The 21027-nt window shown below is 38.7% G+C and overlaps 1 protein-coding gene across 5 annotated transcripts in view; it reads right to left on the bottom strand.

Annotated features, from left to right (window-relative positions):
• The window catches only part of CTNND2 (catenin delta 2), a 914420-nt gene that overhangs the window by 161130 nt on the left and 732263 nt on the right, over positions 1 to 21027 (bottom strand). For all 5 annotated transcript variants that reach the window (XM_072807315.1, XM_072807318.1, XM_072807317.1 and 2 more), the window contains one exon: positions 8766 to 8949. In XM_072807315.1, the coding sequence (XP_072663416.1) occupies positions 8766 to 8949 (184 nt within the window). The remainder of the gene's footprint in view (positions 1 to 8765; positions 8950 to 21027) is intronic.

Below are 21027 nucleotides of genomic sequence, written 5' to 3'. Positions count from 1 at the left end.
GGGAGGAATCCAGCTGAGGCATCACACAACCTTGGATTTATAACATCTTTCCTTTCCTAATTAGCTGTATGACTTGGGTCAAGCTACTCTTATCCTTATGAGCATCAGCTTCTTGATCTATAAAATGGGATAAGGAATCCTACTTCACTACATTATAGCGACAATTGTATAAAACAGCACGCACATTAAGGGGGCATAGCATTATAATGGGCTCTTAACAGATGTTAAACCAAAGCTAATTTCCTCCTGATGCTATTGTAGCTGTAAGGTCCAGTTTCTGACCAGGCAAGGCCAAAGGCCAAACCCTAGAGTCTGTGGTATCCAAGGGCGATGCCTCACTTGGAGATCACAGCTTGGAGATTTATAAGAAGAGATCAGGACACACAGACACAAAGGGAAGACCATAGGAGGACACAGCGAGAAGATGGTCATCTGCAAACCAAGGAGACAGATCCTTTGAGAACCAGTCCTGCTGACATCTTGATCTTAGACTTCTAACTTCCAGAATTGTGAGAAAATACATTTCTGCTGTTTAAGCCATCCAATTTGTGGTACTTTGCTATGATAGCCTTAGCAAACTCATCCAGTATAAACTTTGTAACCTATTAATAGAATATAAACTTATTATTATAAACTAATAGAGTATAACCTGCCCTGATTGGGTGGCACAGAGTGAGCTAGAAGCTTGAGGTGCTCCATGGGAGACTGAAGCCCTTGTCACCAAAGGAGCTGCTGAGAAAGGCAGTCCAACTGTCTTCTCTGATGGGGCCCTAACCCCCTTGCTCCTTCTGCTACCCCACCCCCAATTCTGCTCCTTTCTTTCAAAGGGGCCCTTCATTGCTGAGTTAGGACTCAAGAAAACCATTCACTTTGCATCCATAAAAGGCACAGTGATCTGAAAAAGAGAGCTGCCCAGGTGAGGAATATCATCTGCTTTAGTACTAGGCGTGGGAAAACCAAGTGTGAGTGGGTTCTCTGTTCACAGCATCCACATAGAGTAGGTCATTCCCATTTTAAGTCACTGGATAAAGAGTGCTCAGTTCAGCTGCAACACAAGCCTGGGATAAATCCAGAACTCATTATACAAGACTTTTAAAAAAACTTTTTAGAACAGATTTTTTTTTTTTTTTTGACTATATGTTCTATCATGAAGTAGGTCAGACAGTGAAAGACAAATGCCATATAAGTGCACTTACATGTGGAAGCCTAACAAACAAGCAAACCAAAAGAGCAGAAATCCCCAGCCCATCAATACAAGGAACACACTGATGGCTGCCAGAGGAGGGTATGGGGGAGATGGGCAAAATGGGCGAAGGAGGTGGGAGCTACAGGCTTTCAGTTATGGAGTGAATAAGTCATGGCAGCAAAATAGATTCTTTTTAGTGGTCGAATAATATTGGCAAGCAATCAAACATAAAAGTAATAATAATTCCTCCTTTTACCTGTGGCTAATGTAACAGACAAACCAGATAAAATAAATGTCCTTGGAGCTTTCCAGCCAGAGTGTAATGATCACTAGGTATTACTCTGTGAAAGGGTTTTCTCAAGGTCACTCCAGAATTAGTGGCTCCATGGGACCAAATGCTCATCCATTATATGGGTTAAAATGACTAATTGAGGGTCTGAGTTTAATTATACTCATAAGCAAAGGCGCAGTGCAGCTCCTTTGATGGGCTTAATAACATTTTCGTGTATACGAGATAGATAGAAAAATTAGGGTTGTATATTGTTGTCCTTCAGGACAAGATGTTGAAGTGGGAATAGAATAATAAAAATAAATAAATGACTCAGGGGCTCTAGGAAATGAGCTGTGGAGGTTAGCAAAGCCAGCCTTATGCAGATATTTTGGCTGGAGATAGAGTTCTAAGCACGCATGACTAAATGGAACACAGCCATACAGTAATGGATCAGGGTCGTCTTATTGAGCATGCAGATTAAATGGTAAAAAAGGATACTCAGCAAGGCTTCACCTGTAGTTCACTCTGAAATGATGATCATGGCCATGACAGGGATCTTTAGGATGTTGATTTGTGATACTTTAAATGGGAAACACAGTCAGGTTTCATGCGAAACCCAGAAAGCATTCATTCTGCATCAGCTGCGGGAGGCAACTTCCTTAGGTGATCCTTCTATCAGGTCATGTGCCCTGCTTGAGAATCTAGAATGACTTCTGGCTGTCCATAGTATTAAATAGATCCGCAGAACATTCAGAAGGTAAAAACTGGAGGAAATGGGTGGTGGGTTCATAAATAGAAGCAGAAAACACAGAAACCAGATTCACATGTGGGGAGATGCTTATTTAACAGCTACCCAGTCGAGAGACTTCATGTGGACCTTCTTTGGCTGAGACAGCCACACCTGGGCTTGCAGACCCCGATCCTCTGCAAGGGATGTTTGGCCTTGCACCTGAGCTATGGCCTAGAGCAACAACAGCTCCCTATCCGGGTGGTTTGTTCCTGTGCATGAACACTCTTTGGGTATGGGCAGCTTCTCTGGGTTATTTACAGTCCCCCTTGCTCCCCACTATGTTTTATGGCAGCTTTCTGCCTTTGGAGGCCCCCTCTGGATTACTTTCTGGGGTGACTGCAGGCAGTTCCCAGTGCTGCCAGAATAAGGTACCACAAACTGGGGGGAGCTTAAAACAACAGAAACTCATTCTCCCACAGTTTGAGAGATTAGAATTCCAAAATCAAGGTCTCAGCAGGGCCATGTTCCCACTGAAGGCTCCGGGGAGGAATCCTTCTTTGCATTTTTCTAGCTTCTGGTGGCTTTCTGCAATGCCCATGCATTCCTTGGCTTACCCCCACATCACTCCAATCTCTGCCCCTGTCTTCACATGGCCTTCTCTTGAGTTGTGTTGCTCTTGTTTGTTAGGCTTCCATATGTAAGTGCACTCATACTTGAGGTAGGTCCTCTTCTTATAAAGACACCATCCATTGGATTCAGGCCCAACCTAAGCCAGTATGACCTCTTCTTGGTTTAAATAATGTATCTGCAAAGACCCTATTTCTAAATAGGGTCACATTGTGAGGTTCCTGGTGGACATAAATTTTTTTTTGGCAGGGTGGAGGGGCATTCATTTAACCCATTACAATCATCTCAGGCAAAACGAGCTTGTCTACAGGCTGAGCCAGTCTGACCTTCACTGTTTAGCCATCAGGCTGTGGTTGGCCAACACACATTTTGGTTGAAGGTGATTATTTTGGCCAGAGCTAGGAAAAGTGTGATTATACATTGTATGATGGAACAATCATGAGTACAGAACTCAATCTCTTCCATGGTCTGACTTGCCTGGTTTAGGCCAAAGGAGAGTAGTCTTCTGGAGGACTCCTTAATCCTAAAGTGAAGGAAAAAGAACTAACCCAGTAACTTCATGCACCTTATAGCCTAAGCCTTACAAATAACATTTGGCCACATTTTTTAGGCCATATTTTAAGATGGCTGTTATTAAAAATTGAAGCTTAAATTGTACAGCATTGGAGCAAAAGACAGACATTAGAAAAGAGGCAGGGATGAGGAAGAAGGGGAGTATGAGTGTGTGTCCAGGGTGGGCATGGGCAGAAGGAAGCTTGCGGAAATGACTTGCGCTAATTGCTGGCAGCTGTAATGCCTGCTGGCCCCACCTGCCACTGCTGCCTGGAATACAACAATCTAGCCACCATCATTCTTATCAACTCGCTCCTCCAACAAAATCTGATTTTTTTTTTCATTTCTATCATCTTTCCTCAGTGACAGATACTTCAGAAACAGATTCGCTTTTGAAAATTTCCATTTCCTACCCCCAAATGAATTTTAAATGGAAAAGGACTAAGGGCATTAACTTTTCATTTTTTATTTCATATGTGCTTAAATTTTTGCTATGTCAACATGATATGACACCTTTCCGTGAAGATTTACCATGCTTTTTTAGCAAAGGAAAAGGCAAGAGACTCATCTCTTCAGAACATTTCCCGTGGGTGTGCCCCATGCTGGGCTGGTGGTGGGGTAGGTACCACCATCGATATTGGTACGGCATCACTGCCAAAGATAAGGTCTGAAAAACTGAACAGAGTTTATTAAGACTCTAAGGAATTATCTAAAGGTCGGACAGTGTTAGCGTTCCAGATCTTAGCTTAGGAAGGCTTATGCTTTTTTTGTCTAACTTAAATTTCCCTCTGATAAGCTTCTGAACATTTACGAGTGGTACAATTTGCATTTATAATACATTTTTTTCCTACTGAAATATGAAAAGGTGATCTCTTTCAGAATACTAATTGCTGAAATTCTTAAGCTCAGCTTCCCACCCTGAAATGACACAAGCAAGTTTGAATCCTGCTACAGACAAAAATTAAGAATAATGTTGTTCTCCATTAGTGATCAGATGAATTTACTTTCACCTACCAGAAGCTCCCACTGGAGCTGCAAGCCACCCGGTGTAGGAAATACTACCCAGGAAAAGGAGTAGAGCCATCAGTAAAAGAGAATTAAATGATCGGTAAGAGAATGGAGAAATCTGAGCACTGGAAAAATAATGTCAAGTTTATTATCTAGGGTATGTCTTAAAATATAGTCTTATCTTAAAAAAAAAAAAGTATCCATTGCTCTGACTAATTGCCTAAATTAAGATTTAAGGTGGAGGTGGAGAGAAGGGGCTGACGTGGGGCTCCATGACTAATTCTCCAGGTGGCCTCCCACTCCATACTTGAGGCTTTAGGAGAGAAGAATGAGAAGTAGGAAAAGATGGAGGAGGGGGAAGACAGTTGCCAACTACAGGCAAGATGGATGGATGTTGGCTGAGAGGATGCCACTTAGGAGCTGTCAAGAAGCATATTAAAGCAGCCAACACAAGAGAGAGTGAGTCCATCTGGCAGTTGGGTGCTCAGTTGGTTGTGTTGCTCTGAGCATAGATCTGTTCCTGTCACCTCACAGGACCCTGTGTTTCCTCTCCGTGTGGAATAGTGGGAGTGGTGAGTGCAAGTAATGACTTCCCAACCTACTAGACATGAGCTACTGAACACACAGTACATACAAGAATAAATGATGTACTTGAAGCAGAAATTTATGGTCCTTGAAAGACAGGGATATTCAATTTATCTTATTTGAAAATCTTGTCTCTATTGACAAATGCATAAATTTACTTAATAAATATCATGTGGCCAGGTCAAACTTTGGAATGAACCAACATACCCACAACTCCCCCAACACACACACACACACACACACACACACACACACACACACAGCTCCACTGTTCAATATTTCTAGAAATCTTGAGAAAGGAGAGCTTCCATTCCAACTCAATATCAGGGAAATATCGCCCAAGGAAAGATAACTGAATTAAATTTAACTGACATCTCACATATCAAAAATATTTAGTAAAAAAATATATTTAGTGACTCATGTACGTTGCTACTTGTAATTTTTTTAATTCAAAGTGTTATTTGATAATGAATGGTAATGAGAAAATCACACTCTCAAAATAAATTGATTAAAATGTATAATTATGACAAGGATTGAATTATATGTAATTCCTGATCCTTAAAGGCTGTGGAGGATTTCTAGAAGTTGACATACATGAAAGTAAATAATTAAAAAGAATTTTGATATAACAGGATTGTCCTCAACAATAATGCTTTAGTTTTAAAAATACTTCCCTAATAAGGAATAAGATCTGAAAAAGAAGAGAATAAAAAATAGTGCACATATTTTATATTATTTTTTGAAGGCTACTGATTTTCTTTGCCTTCACAGTGAAATATCTAGAAATCACATAAAATGAACTGAATTGTGTGTGAGTTGTGACACTTAATGTGGTTTACACCAACTTAGTCACAATTCTTTCTGAGTTGTCTGTTGAATTCCTTACACACCCGTACCCAGGCAGGTACATTCTGTAGGCCAAATGCAGTGGTTTTCTGTTACCAGCTAAACAAGGTCCTAAATCATTCTAGCCAAATTTCATGGAATATGATAGTGGCGGTCATGAGGCATTGGAAAAGAATTAGAACGTATAAATTTGGCATTTTATATAATTCAAGCAACTTGCAAAATCAAAGCTATAAATTAATAGGTCAGATCAAAGTATGAAATTGGTATACAAACTTACTATATCCTTTTGTGTATAAATTCACTGTATCACTTTATATACAATATATGTTTAGTACATGAAAAAGACAAGAACTGCTGTGACTTTTTTTCTTTAAGAAGTGTGGAAGCACCAAATTCTTTCTAAATATTTTGATAGAAGAAAATGTTCCTTGCAAAGGTACAAGCCCAGATCCAGTTTATAAATTGAGACAATCTGGTTATTAATTTACATTTTAAGGAGTATATTCACATCTTTTCTGCATTTTCAGGAGGAATTTTGCTGGGCCTTGTTTATTTCTGCCTCTAGGTCCCTCCCAGGCACACAGCAGACACTCTACAAATACTCATGGTAAGACTGCTGAAAGGACGGAATAGCACAAGAAGTAATTTCTTTAATGTAAATAAAAAGCTAGGGTTTCTCAGAAAAATCAAGAATGTATCTAACCTCAAAAATTAAAATCTAGACCCTTCCATCAGGATAATAACAATTGTTACTATTCTGGTGCATTGCCAACACTGGTTGTAAATTAAGTGGCAAATATTCTTAGAAATTTCTGGAAACTTTGTATCCACCTAGGATTTGATAAATGCATTTTAGCCTCTTCCCTACACTATTTTCTTCCTTAGTTCGACCTGTTCCTCACTGTGGAATGATTGACAAACACATTCAAATAAGAGGAGAAATTATTCTTTCTTTCTGTAGAAGGGCAAGGGGTTCAATGAATTAAGGGGATGAGTTAAGTATTCACTACATACTGATGGATTTTGCTTTGCCAGTCACATGGTAATTCAGAACGAAGATATAAAACCCCAACTCAGTTGCATCTTGACTAAAGAAACCCAATCTGATTATGTGAAACTCTTTGCAAATCAGATATCTCCCTTTCTGGCTCCCTATGATGTGGTTGCTCCTGGTCATTTTCAGCAGCTGAAGCACTAGGCCAGGCCGCTGTGTGTATGAATAGAGAGGGATGGAGAGTCATCCTGATTGACCTATCTTCGCTCTAGGTCACATCCCAGAACCTACTATAGGGACCCATCAGCCTAAGCAGTCTAGCTTCTTCATCTGACTTCGCATTAAATGGTGCTGAATGTATGCTCTTAACAGCAGTGGCCTACATCCAGAAGTCCAACAACTTGAATGTATAATTACATTACTGTATCACTCAGAGAGAATTTTAACTGATAGCGTTAACCAGGTCTTTACTGACCATACTTCTACAATTGATTCTTTTTTTTTTTTTTCTACAATTAATTCTGAGGGAACTTTTCCATGATTAGGAGCAATAGTTCCTTTTCTTTCCTTTTTTTTCATTTTATATTATTTTATTTTTTTGATTCTTTATAAGTCGAAGATGCTCAGAAGGGAAAAAATACCTATAATAGTTGCAAATAACTGAACTGGAAAAATTAGGTATAAAAAGTCAGAAGTACCTACAATTTTAGCTTTGGAAAGAGTTATATTTCTTCTGGTGGGACAGGAGATTTCTGAAGGATAACAGAATGTGAGAGGTTATAAAATGAATGTCTCAACAGGGAGTTTTGGAGAACTGTAAATTTGCCTTATGGTAAAGCTTTGCCAGAGAAATAATGTCCAAAGATCATTATTTTGTGACCTTGAGGAAAAGCAAAATCATTAGAGGATTTCCTATTCCTCTCTGTGAATGCATGTCGATATTTATGGAGGCAGACTCACTTTATCTTCCTCTATGCACGCACATTTACACAAACACACCACCCCTCTCTACTGGAGGTTGGGAGCACTGTTATAAATATTCATGAGATAATTATTATTAATGTCAGCAAGGTGATTTTGTTCCTTCTCAGTAGGGACTGGTTTTTGCACCTAGAAACCAATCAACTATAGGAGAAATGACAGCTTGGAGGCAGCCCAGCTAAAACAATCTCGTACATTTTATGTTTGAAATATAGATTATTTGACTGGGTATTCTGAGTCACCCTTTTGCCCTCATCTCATCATTAATTTTATCCAGCAGAAATTTCCAACTTTGGTACAAAATACAGCATCCTTGGGAGCAGAGTTTCCAGAATTTGGAAAAACTGTATCTTGATTATTACCTTCTTTTCTAAGAGCAAAAATTAAACAAAAATAAAGATGATTCTAAGACTTCTTAATATATTTCTGGGGGATGATTTTTGTAAAAATTAATTGAGAGAAAATTAGAACATATTTGCTTTTATTATTTAAAAAGAACATTTCATACAACAAGTTTTGTTAAAAAGTTATCTCTAAGCAATTGTAGTAACTGGCAGTCACACAGTCAATTTTTTAAGAATAAAAAAGAAAACTAGCGATGACAGTTAACTAGATCCCTCTGTGTATATCATAGACCCTCCCCCAACCAACTGGCCTGCCTGGGTATTCTGTATGCATGATATAATATAACATGGAAAATTATTGGAAACTATTGTCTTTAACATACTAATTATTTTGGGTTGGAATGAAAATGTTTATTTTTCACCCAAGACACAAAAAATGTTAAGGAAGTAAGAAACTTATAGTAAAAGATGCCTACCCCTCCTTGCTACCTCATTAGAAGTGGTTTTTGCTAGCTTCTTATCCTCCTTTACCAATGCTCATCTTTCTGGGACGCTCTGATCCTCAGTAAAGGTGCAACTGAATTTATAGAAACAGAAAGTGTATGATTGCAGGAGGAGCCATCCCGGATGAGACTCACCTTAGGCATCCAGTGGCATTTCGCAGCACCTGTGAGGAATGCAGCTGTATTTTCCGATCATCCTGAAGAGGTGAATTTTCCCAGCCTGAGTGGGGAATAATCACGGCATTGGTCAACACTGCCAGAGTGTCCTGGATGATTGGCATTTTGAGTGCGTCGCAAGATGAGAGGTTCCAAAGGACTCCTGCAAGACACACAGAAACAGAGCTTTGGGATGATCACTCTTTTTTTCCACCTCCAAAGCGCTTTCCCTCATCAAATTAATAGCACGGGCAGGATGGACTAAGAGTGTGAGCACATGTCCTAGAGCATACCCTTACTTTTAGAACACCTGTGAGAATCCCTAAAGGGGTGCTGTGAAAATCTGACAAGTGGGCAGAGGACTTGTGTTATGATTGTCTTTGTGCCATTATGACGAGTAACAAGGCTGAGATCTGGTTTGAATTAAGGATACCAAGCAGACTTCTGTTCACTATTAATATAATGGGCCCAAGGATCCAAAATCTAACCAAGATGAAAGAGCTGTGGAAGTTAATTTGAGTGACAAACCAGCAGGACATTTTGGTTTTACCCGAGACCTCAATGTGCATATATGGACCGTCTGATTGACTTGGCCTCCATTTAGAACCATACACCATTACACAGGACCTTATGAAAATCCAGCATCAAGTCTGATGACAACGGGCTCAACAAGGAATTTAATTTACTGTCCCTTGTGACAACGTTGTCAATTTTTCTCAGGAAGCAGTGCTCGTGGAGGACACAGGGATTGGTCTTCCTTACGTAACTAATGACAGGGAGCAGGAGAAAGTGGAGGTTATGTCTGCAGTGGATAGACTACAACAGTCATTAATGCAGGCAAAGCAAAAGCAAAGGTTTTAGGTTGGGTAGGATTCTTTAGGGTTTTAGATATTTTTAAGTGAAACCTTAAAATGGGATTAAGTTAGAAAAAGTCATTAATATTGCATGTCAGTTATAATACTTGAAAATGCTTTTAAAGTATTTTTTATTATTGTTCAAAGCAGAACACATAAAAGTAAAAGAAAGAATTATATTCTACTTTTTTATGAAAGAAAGATTGTATTTTCTCTCAAGACTAATCTAAATAGACATCGTCACAGCAGATACTGAAAAAGAATATCATAGTTGTCTTTAGAAACGTAAGTTCCATCTTACTTATGTAATAAGATTTCAATAAATTTTAAGACAAGATTGTGTTTCATCTATTGTGTTATGAATAGAACAAATAAAACACAGATATTTCTGAAATGTATTAGTATCTTTCATGGCATATGTTGAACTTATCAAAGGCATTAGTAATATTAATCTGAAAGTTGATAATGTTGGATTCCTAATAACTAAAGGGAGTTTTAAATCGGCTCTATAAAAATGTGACTGCAGAGACAAACTCCTTTCACAGCTGTCTTTTGAAATAGCATTTGCTGGGAATTTTATTGAAGTAAATACAAAGGAAAAAATGTTTTTGGTGCTCACTATGTATAAATCAATCCTTTAATACAGGGGTTTGGCTTGAGGGAAAATCCTGCCTACTTGTTTTTATAAGTAAAGGTTTTTTTGGAACACGGCTCTATGTATTTGCATACTTGTCTATGGCCTACAAGGGAAGAGTTGAATTTTGTGACAGACTGGGCCACAAAGGTTGAGCAATTTACTATCTGGTTCTTTACAGAAAAATTTTTCCCACCCTACTTTAGCATATAGACCATTTTTTATAAACTTCTGTGAGCAAGTTTGTCTTGCCATTAGTATTGTAAATTGGGTACACAATACACAGAAAAGGCTCAGTGGTACACAGAAAGTGCCCAAAAATATATTCTGATTTGGATGAATTTGAAATCTAGCAATATTATCATGTACATTTATCCTGTTTTAAATAATATTTAAAGTTGAGTATTCATTCTATTAAGAAATGTTTTATTACATTTTAGATAATCAAAATACGTTCATTTGTAATCCTAGCAAAAATTCTTTTTTCTAATAAAATAGATTTTCAAACTTAAAAAGCACATTAAAATGAAATTAATATCTACCCTAGTATTTGAGGATAACTTTATGAAGTATCACATTCAAGGGTTTATGTCTATTCTTCTATGCATATGATGCACACATACAGACAGAAAATTTAAATTTTTTCATTCCAAAATCCTGATTTGAAAATACCAATCCATGAAAATTGAGGCATGTGAATGCTCTAAAATACAGGTGGTATGTTTTGTTGTAAAATACATTTCTTCTAAAAGCTAAATAATAAAAAAGAGACTTTTGCATTTTTGCATGCAATGAATTTAAAAGAATCTAAAGGCATCCTGTGATAATAAAGCAATTTTTACTCTTTCCTTTTTTTAAATTAGAGGGAGTGAGTGAGCGAGTGTCGTGGGGTTTGGGCAGAGGGAGTGGGAGAGAATCTCCAGCAGAATTTCTGCTGAGTGCGGAGCCCGAGGCAAGTGTCCATTCCATGACCCCGAGATCATGGCCTGAGCGGAAATTAAGAGCCAGACCAGACCCTTCACTGACTGAGGCGCCCCTGTTGTTTTCTAAACATCAGAAAAAAGGTCTGAAGAGGGGAAAATCAAAGGAAATGTAAAGGCCTAATCTAATACCTGACAGAAAGTGAACAGATGGAAAGGAGATGGTCCAAGATAACTCTTTATTGGGCTCTTCTCTCCATTACCTTCCTCATTAATTCATTAATCAGTATAACCTCATTCAGAACCAAGCAGGGACAGAAGTCTCCTAGCCCCCATTCATTGTGCCTTTCCAGGCTGGCTCCATCTGTGTTTCACATTCCAGGGAGCTTAACACAGCACTTGACCCCGTCTCCGAACCTTCTATGGTAATTCCCATCTGCAGCTCCCACGTGCTTGCCCACCCATGGGACCTACAGTGAATCTCTGAGCAGAGGCAGCTTCTATCACCTCTGCTTGGAGGAGGACTTGGTCAAGGGGAGGTCATGTGGCAAAACGTCTTTTGGCAGGAGTTCTGTCAACCAGATGCAGGGAGCCTTCAAAACTCTTGAGTTTGGGTTAGATGATCTGGACATGGAGACAAGCTTGAGTGCTGAACCAGAAGTCTCTGGGGCCATTGGGGAGGAGGCTGGTATGTCTGGCAGGAGTCAAAGTGGGTAACAGCCAGCAACTCTACAGCTGTCTTGCTACAGACAGACACACATTCACACAGACACATGCACACACCCTCATATATGCATACGCACATCTATACACACACACAGACTCATACACATTTGCTCACTCTCTCTCTCTCTCACAGACAGACAGACAGACACACACACACACACATTAGTACATTAGTTCTGGCAAACGAGAGAGAAGTTAGTGAGAAAAAGACACATCTAGGCATTCTCTATAAAGAAAAGAGAAATGGTTGTTCTGCTCAAATATCTCTTCACTCCTTCCTCTTTCTTCTGTGCTGGTTTAACATTTTTGTTATTCTCTCTTTTGACATCCCCTTCTGATGGTGGAGTCCAATCCTTCTCTCTGTGATTAAGTACTGGACTTAGAGACTTACTTGCTTTGCCCAACAAAATACGGTGGAGGTGACAGTGGGTGGCTTCTGTGACTAGGTCATAGTTTGGAGCTTCCTCCTAACTCTGATTTGGATTGCTTGTTGGAAGGGAAGCCTGCTGTCATGCTGGGAAGACCTTCATGTGCTGCCACAAAGAGGCCCATGTAGCAAAGAACTGAGGCCTCGAGCCAACAGTCATGGGAAGACCACCTTGGGAGTGGAACCTCCAGCCCCAGATAAACCTTCAGATCATGTAGCCCCATGAGGGGCTCTGAGCCAGAACCAACTTAGATTTGCCGCTCCTGGACTCTTGACACTCAGGCATTGTATGGGGTCTCTTCTCTTCCCTCTACTTTCTCTTTGTCTCTGGACTCATTCTCCACCTCCCCTTTAAAATAGAGCAGCAGGGTGGCCCTCCTTCTGGAGGCTCTAAGAGAGCCTTGGCTTTTTTAACCTTTTTTTTTTTTTTTTTAAGATTGTATTTATTTGAGAGAGAGCAAGAGAGAAAAAGAGAGAGATTGAGAGAGCAAGCATGATTGAAGAGAAAAGGGAGAGGGAGAAGCAGGCTCCCCACTGAGCAAGAAGCCCACCCTGGGGCTTCATCCCAGGACCCTGAGATCATGACCTGAGCTGAAGGCAGACACTTAACCATCTAAGCCACTGAAACACCCCTGCTTTTTTTTTTTTGACTTCTAAAGGCTTGCCTGTGCTCCTTGGCTTGAGGCCTGTTTCACTCTGACCTCAGCATCCATTATCATATCCCCTTCTTGGACTCTAACCTTCCTGTCTCCCTGTTATAAGGATATTTGTGATTTCACTGAGCCCACTTGGGTAACTCAAGATAATCTCCCCATCTCAAGATCCTTAACTTAATCCCATCTGCAAATTCCCTTTTACTATCTAATATTCACAAGGCTCTGAGAATTAAGACATGGACACATTTGGGGGGCCAACATTCAGCACCACGCAACCTCTTAAAATATTGCTATGTTTCAGATAAAATTAAACCTCTTATTATAGCTTCATGGTCAGGTGTTCCCCTAAATCTCTAAATTCGTCTTTAATTGCTCATTCACTTATTCACTCCATGCATATTAAGGACCTAGGTTCTGTTTGATGCTGAGGATACATTACTGAACAAAACAAGAAGTCTCTATCCCCAGGGTCCTTCCATTGTTGTAGTTTGTAGTTATTCTGCTGTAGCCAACATGGTTATATTTCTTCTCCTTGAATGCACAAGCTCATTTGTAGCTCAGATCTCTTAGACTTACTGGAACATTCTTCTCCAGACCTTTCCAAGGCTGATCCTTCTTTCTGCTCACATGGCACCTTGAATATGCAAAACCTCAGAGAATCTTTTCTGGATCATTCTAAACTACCTTCCCAGACATTTGCTGTCAGACCTCCTATTTTAATTTTCAACAGAGACCTCATCACTAATGCCCATTCCCATGCTTCCTCATTATCTGATCTTCTACCCTTTGCTCACCATTCTTCCCCACAACAAGATTCCAGCAATGATATGAAAGCAAAGGGCCTGAGTGTAGCTTACAGAACACACACAGCACATAGAATATACTCTGACACATATAAGATGCTCACCAAACAGGTGCTAAGTAAATACAAGAATTAATAACTGGATGATAGACGCTTATAAGATGACATGTACTCCAAGCATTGTACACTCCTTAAGTATCACAGTACGGCAAAATGAAGTCATGATTTAAAGAAATAAAATAGCAGATGTTACAAATAATAAATCCAAATGAGAATACAAAATGTTATTTCAATGAGATTATAACCCTTGATCCTACAGAAATTCTACTTCTAGCTAGTAGAGAAAAATTTATATCAGTAAAAAACATTAGTTAATTTAGCATTAGAAGGTTTATCTCTAATGTTTCAATATGGGTAATTATCTTCTATTAACTCCATGATAATTCTAAATTAGCCAAGGTAGTACTAAAATTTCAATTTGTGAAAGAACAGTGGAATAAACTGAATTCATAGTGGTAGTTAGTATCCATGCAAGCTATTTCATTTATCCTTATCTGAAAGTAACATAAAGATGTTTTAGTATTTTTGGTTGATGGTCACTAGCAAATTTCAATTTACCTGATGAAAATATGCTAATATCTTTGAGATTAAAATCTCTAATAAAATTGTTTAATAGCATCTTTCCTTTAATTATATGTATTCAATAGCTTTCCTTTACAGTATAAAATTATTACTGTCCCAAATATAATTCTGACAGTAAGTCTAGTTGAGAAGACATTTAAATAACTAATTATGTATACTAAATATATTTAAAATATAGTTTATTTTTATTTCAGGCACAGTGTGGCTCTTTTCCTTGAGATTATCCATATTCATGAGAAGTAATTGGTTTATTAAAATTTCATAATAAAATCTTAATTACTTTCATTGGAAACTTTATTTTAATAGAGGGTAATTGTGTGTGTGTGTGGGGGGGGGTTCCTAAAAAGAAGTAAAGGATATCTTAAAAAAACTCAGACTGACAAAAAATGCATTTTAATAATCTTATGTCTTAAATCATGATAAAATCAAACATTGCCTGTGGCTATGCAAGTCTTTCTTATGACCCTTCATTTGCCTTTATTCTTTAGACCTTAAACATAATCCCTGAACATGGGTGAGGCTCAAATCAAAGACAAACTGTACTGAATTCATTTAAAATAAATGCTTTAAAATTTTTATTTTTAATTCATCAACTAATTAAAAATTAACTTAATGTATTTATGAAGATTTATTTTTAAATGAATCTATCATTGATCTTATTCTGAGAGTGAAAATTTGTGCATCTGGGGAGGGAGAGAAGAGGGAAAAATGGTAGCAAATGGATTTATTTACCTCCTCCATCCACACTCGTTCACACTTTGAGTCTGGGTGGGTGGAGGGTGGCTGGTCAAAATCTGGAAGCCCATGACACCCTATACTTGTTCTGTGCCATGTGCATGTGTGTGTGTGTGTGTGCATGTGTGTATGCATGTGTGGCATGCATGTGTGCATGCAGGTAGCTGTGTGTGTGTGTGCATGCATCTGAGCATTTGGGTGTATCATATAAACACTTTCAACTGTCCCTGAGAAGTCATGACCCTCAAGGTATGGTTGTGAATTAGGACTGTCTTGAAAGTTCTCTCAGATGGTATACGGGATAGCCTCAACAAGATTTGCACACCACCCTCATTTAATGCTCTAAAAAATAAAACCATTGACCTTGAGTCAATGATAAACTTTACAAAGTGTTGCTATAATAATGGGTAGTTTAAAGTAAAAAGCAATTAATGGGACTACATCAAACTAAAAACTTCTGCATTGCCAAAAAAGAAAAGAAAAAAATAAAAGCCACCTAGGAAATGGGTGAAAACATTTGCAAACCATACACCAAACCAGGGGTTATTTCAAAGTATGTAAGAAATTCATACAACTCTGTAACAAAAAATAAATAAACAACTTGAATAAATATGGGCAGAGGAGCAGAATTAATATTTTTCAAAGAAGATATCCACATGACCAGCAGGTACATGAAAAGATTCTTAACATCACTAATCAAACCAAAACCACAGTGAGATCTCACCTCACACCTATTACAATGGCTAGTATCGGGCAGCTCTGGTGGCGCAGCGGTTTAGCGCCGCCTGCGGCCCGGGATGTGATCCTGGAGACCCAGGATCGAGTCCCAAGTCAGGCTCCCTGCATGAAGCCTGCTTCACCCTCTGCCTGTGTCTCTGCCTCTCTCTCTCTCTGTCTCTCATGAATAAATAAATAAAATCTTAAAAAAAAAAACAATGGCTAGTATCAAAAAGACAAGAGACAGGTGCTGGTGAAGATGTGAAGAGGGAACCCTTACACACTGCTGGAGAGAATGTAAATTGGTGGGGTCATTATGCAAGACAGTATGGGGGGTCCTCATAGAATTAAAAATAGAAATATCGCAGTATCCAGCAATCCCACTTCTGGGCACATATTTAAAAGAAATGAAAATAGGATATAGGAAAGATACCCATCCTTCTGTGTTTATCGCAGCATTATTCATAATAGCCAAGATACAGAAACAACCTAAGCCTCTGTCAATGGATGAATGGATAAAGAAGATGTGACATATGTACATATGGAATATTAGGTGACCACAAGAAAGAAGGAAATCCTGCCATTTTCAATAACATGGATGGACTTTGAGGACATTATGCTAAGTGAGATAAGCCAGGGAAAGACAAATATGGCACGATATCACATATGGAGTCTAAAAAGCCACACTTATAAAAACAGAATAGAATGGTAATCATCAGGGCTGGGAGGTAGGAGAATGAAAATGATGTTTAAGGGTACAGGAAGACAACAAGTAGATAAATAAGTTCTGAGGATCTGATGTACAGCTTGGTGATCATACACAGCAATACGGTATTATAAACTTGAAAGTCGCTAAGAAACTAGATCTTATTTGTTCCCACTACAGAAATGAAATGATAGTTATGTGACATGACCGATGTGTGAGCTAACACTAACGTAGTAATTCTATTACAATATTCAAATGTATCAAATACTTTATGCATCTTAAACTTACACAGTGCTTTATGTCAATGTATCTCTAAAACGATAAAAATTATTTTTTAAAAATGTGCTATGTGAATGCTACTTTGAGAAGAGTAATTTCAGGAACTGATATGATAGTCATTCTGTAATGCATACAGAAAAGTGGGTTTTTTTTTAAAAAAAGATTTATTTATTTATTTATTTATTTACTTTAGAAAGAGAGAGAGCTGGGGGAGGGGCAAAAGGAGAGGGGGAGAGAATCCTCAAGCAGACCCCCCTAATTGAGCCCAGAGCCCAACACAGGGCTCAATCCCAGGACCCTGAGATCATGACCTGAGCCGAAATCAAGAGTTGGATGCTTAACCAACTAAGCCACCCAGGCACCCCTAGCAGAATGTTTTTAAACACACGTTAATAAAGGTGATTACAACAGTGCTAAAGAGAAGAATTTACTTTTAACACTTAGGTCATGCATCATAGGAAATTTCAAAAGTAAATGTGTATATTATTGTTTCAGGAAATTAGAATTGGATGCTGGATAGTGTGACAGAGCCTTAATGGAGTTTATCAGTGGAATATAAGTATTTCCAGGATATAGGTGGGCAAAAAATTTCTTTGTTAAGATTGGAAGCTTCATCTTATGTTTGTAAACTTCTCCCAAAGAGTAATCCATTTTTTTTTATGATAAGTGATTCCCACCACCCAATTTATAGTGAACCTAGGTTTAGACCATTAAGAAATAATTTTTAAAATTAAAAAAAGGGTAATTTCTTAGGCCAAAACTCCTCAGATTTTCTTTCAGGAGTTCCAGGAGGGGCTGACCAGAACCAATGACCTCTGAGTTCCCCTCTTTATTATTCCAGGAGAAGAAACTACAGTGACCCAGGGGCTTAGGTGAAGGTTAATCCTTTTAGAATTCAACTCACCAAATCATTCTGAGTTGAGAGTCTCACAGAGGTGCTGATGAGATGAGAGAGGGCTGCAGGGGCTGATAAATGTGTAGGGTGAGCGCTCAGAACTGGGTTGTCAGACTCAATAACCATAAAGAGTCACCCTACTATTGCTGCTGACGGCTTCTATCCCCAATACAGAATTCTTTCTAAAAGCATCTCATACACATAAAATGCTGAGAATCAAGCAGAATTATCCTTGCTTATTTTCAAATTAGGTACAGCATTTGGTTAACTCCAGAATGGATGAAGAGTGAGCTGTTCTTCACATGAGCAAGGAAATCAGATCTTTGCTTTCACAAACAAGGCAAATTCTGGCTTGAGCTGATTAAATCTACCTGGGCCCTGATGAGAGGTTTTAATTCCTGAACTCCTAAAACAACTTGGTTATTGATATAGCCAGGGATGTTGAGGTACTGTCTTGTTCCAAAGCCAAAACTGATCCCAACAACATTCTGATGTTCACATTTTAGCACCAGCAGTGTACGTAAAAAGTGTCAAACAAGCTGTATAGATTAGTATAGCCAACAGGCCCATATCCACTTAAACTTTTTATTAGTAATTTAAGAAATGATCTTCACGGTTTTCAGACCTGGAACTAATTTTAATGAAAAGGAGGTAGTTTTATAGACAAAAGGTGATGACTTTTTTTGAAGAATCAAAACTTATGTGTGTCTATGATATCTCTTTTTATTTCAAGTTGAATTCTGTAGATCTAAACTTTTTTGAGTCACAGTAAATGTTTACAATAAAGGAATATCAAGCCAGATTCAAGTCTTCAGAAATGAGACTCACCTCCAGCTGGGACCAGGCAGGGTAGCTCCTATCTAAGGAGGAAGAAGCTCTTCCCACGGTACTTTATTTTTAAGTAAACTATAGTTGAAAATAATTTGGAGGTGAAGGGCACCAAAATATGCCACCCCTAAATACAGATCCTTGACATTTGGATAATTTTGAGTGAAAGGCCACTGAGCACCAACCACCAGGTGGAAAAAGTTCTCCAGTCAGCACAATTTGTCATTTGGTAGAGTAAATTTACATTTGTAAAGGAAATTTCCATTTGTCAAGAGGTCTCTCTCTTTTGTATCAGGAAGAGGAGGACTCTTGCCAATGAAGAAAGCACCAATTTAAATCTACAAAACAAATCTTAGCAAACAACCTTGTTTGACCATATTTTTCTTAGTCACCTTCTCATAACTTATCTCCCCCTCCCAGAAGCAGAAAGCCCCTTTTCCTTTGTTTAGCCAAAGATGGTATACAAGCACAAGTTCTAACCACCTCTTTGAGCTACCCACCACTGGATGCTCCCACATGTATGCACCATATGCATGTTAAAAAACTTCTGTTTTTCTCTCATTAATCTGTCTTTTGCCTGTCTAAATCATAAGACCCCAGCTGGAGAACCTAAGAGGGGCAGAGGTAAAAAAGATGCGTATTTTCCACCCCCTACAAGATGTCAATATCTGATAGTAACCATCTGTGAAAGTCACAGGTTCACGTTTGAACACAGTATTTTGTAAATGAACCACAGAATGTTTTATTTTTCAGTTCCTAAGAGATTAAGAGTTAGGAATGTAAAATTGGAATTTCTTGAAACTATAGCCCTCCTCAATGACCTTGAGTAAGCCAGACCTTGAAAAAAATGTCACCAAAGCACCTACGCTGAGTTTTATAATCTCTGGAAATTGGCCCTGGGTCTCTTTTTCTAAAAGTGACTGCAGTTAAAGATTATGTCCTTTTATCTGACAACTGTCATATTTTTCTGTGTCGCAATAAAGATGAATTCTTATACTTTGGTTGTGTTTCTTAGTAGTTTTATATACTCCAAATCACATGTATTAAATACAGTAACTTGCGTTTGCCTCTTTCAAAAATGATTGAGGGACGGAGGGAGGAAGGAAGGGAGAAAAGAGGTGAGAGAGGGGGAGGGAAAGAGAGATCCAGAGACAATCAGCCCCATGATATAATGATTGTTTAGAAAGTGGGAGTGAAAGCACCATAATTTCTGGCCCTGGGTTAAACGATATAGGGACAGACTAATCCAACCACTTGCTCCAGAAAATACCTGTCTCTGGAAGTTTAGACTGTGAACTAATTAGCTTGCTTGTCAAAAGTAATAGCTTATCAAAACTCTTTTCACAACCCTGGCTTCCCTGTGCCACCAGTCCTAAGCTATTATGTTATAAACTCCATCCAATCCCAATTGTTTTCCACCATGGAATACCCACCTTAAAAACACCAAGCCAAGGACCCATGGCCTTATCAATATCTCGCCCAATTTCCCTTTGACTTCTGCAAGGTAGTACTCTGCTTTACTGCAGTAAATCCAATAAACTTAGTTTTGCTTGATCTATAGGTTTTCCTGGTGGTCTCTGGAGAAGCTGTCAGTTGGCCAAGCACGTGAATTACTGAAAATGAGTAGATAAGCTAACTTCATCTTTGGTAAACAGAGTTTGGCAAATTCCTGAAACCGCAGGGCATCCACTGACCATAAAGTCATGATTTTATCTGTGTGGATGACAGTGGATGTTAAGCTGTTTGCCTCTGTATTAAGTACTATAACCCAGAAGTTGGAAAGTTCCACATACGTCTTGGCAGGACCCCAGGCTGCCATTCTGAACTTGCTGGGCTTACAGTGAATAGGCAAATGTGAAATTATAGAGCCTTGCACAAATATAATGATGGCTATCTCCTTGAGGTTTTCTTTGTTATACTACGGTAGCAAGCACATCCTCCTTACTCCTCCTGCCAAGAGTCAACATGAAGACTCAAACTTGTGAGAGCATCCTTAGCTAAGAATCTCTGCAAAGAAGATACCTGGGGACATTCTTCTATAGTGGGGCCATTTTAAAGTGCAGCCTTGGCTCCTATGGTTTTTCCAAAGATGCTGCCTTAATGAAGACATGGTGGCAAAGTGAGAAGAGCAGAAGTTGGGAATTGGGTTGAAAGTTTAATTCAGCTCTCACATAATCAGGATTAAAAAGAGTTTAGCTCCCAGTGGGTTATCCATAGGTGCCTAGTGAATGAAAGAATATGGAATGAATGACATTATTGAGTCATGATGATGTTCCTATATAGGGATCTCACATTTTCAGAGTGTGATTGAGGTAGGCATCCAAAATAGGAGCATAATGAAAAAAAAGAACAAGAAGAAATACGGGATATATACCTGACATTTTTGAGTTCTTCTTATCCATCAGGATTTTTGATATCAT

The sequence above is a fragment of the Canis lupus genome, chromosome 31, assembly GCF_048164855.1.
Source record: "Canis lupus baileyi chromosome 31, mCanLup2.hap1, whole genome shotgun sequence".
In the NCBI taxonomy this organism is placed as follows: Eukaryota; Metazoa; Chordata; class Mammalia; order Carnivora; family Canidae; genus Canis; species Canis lupus.
Note: the sequence above shows the minus strand (reverse complement) of the source record. Positions and strands in the feature narration are given on the sequence as shown.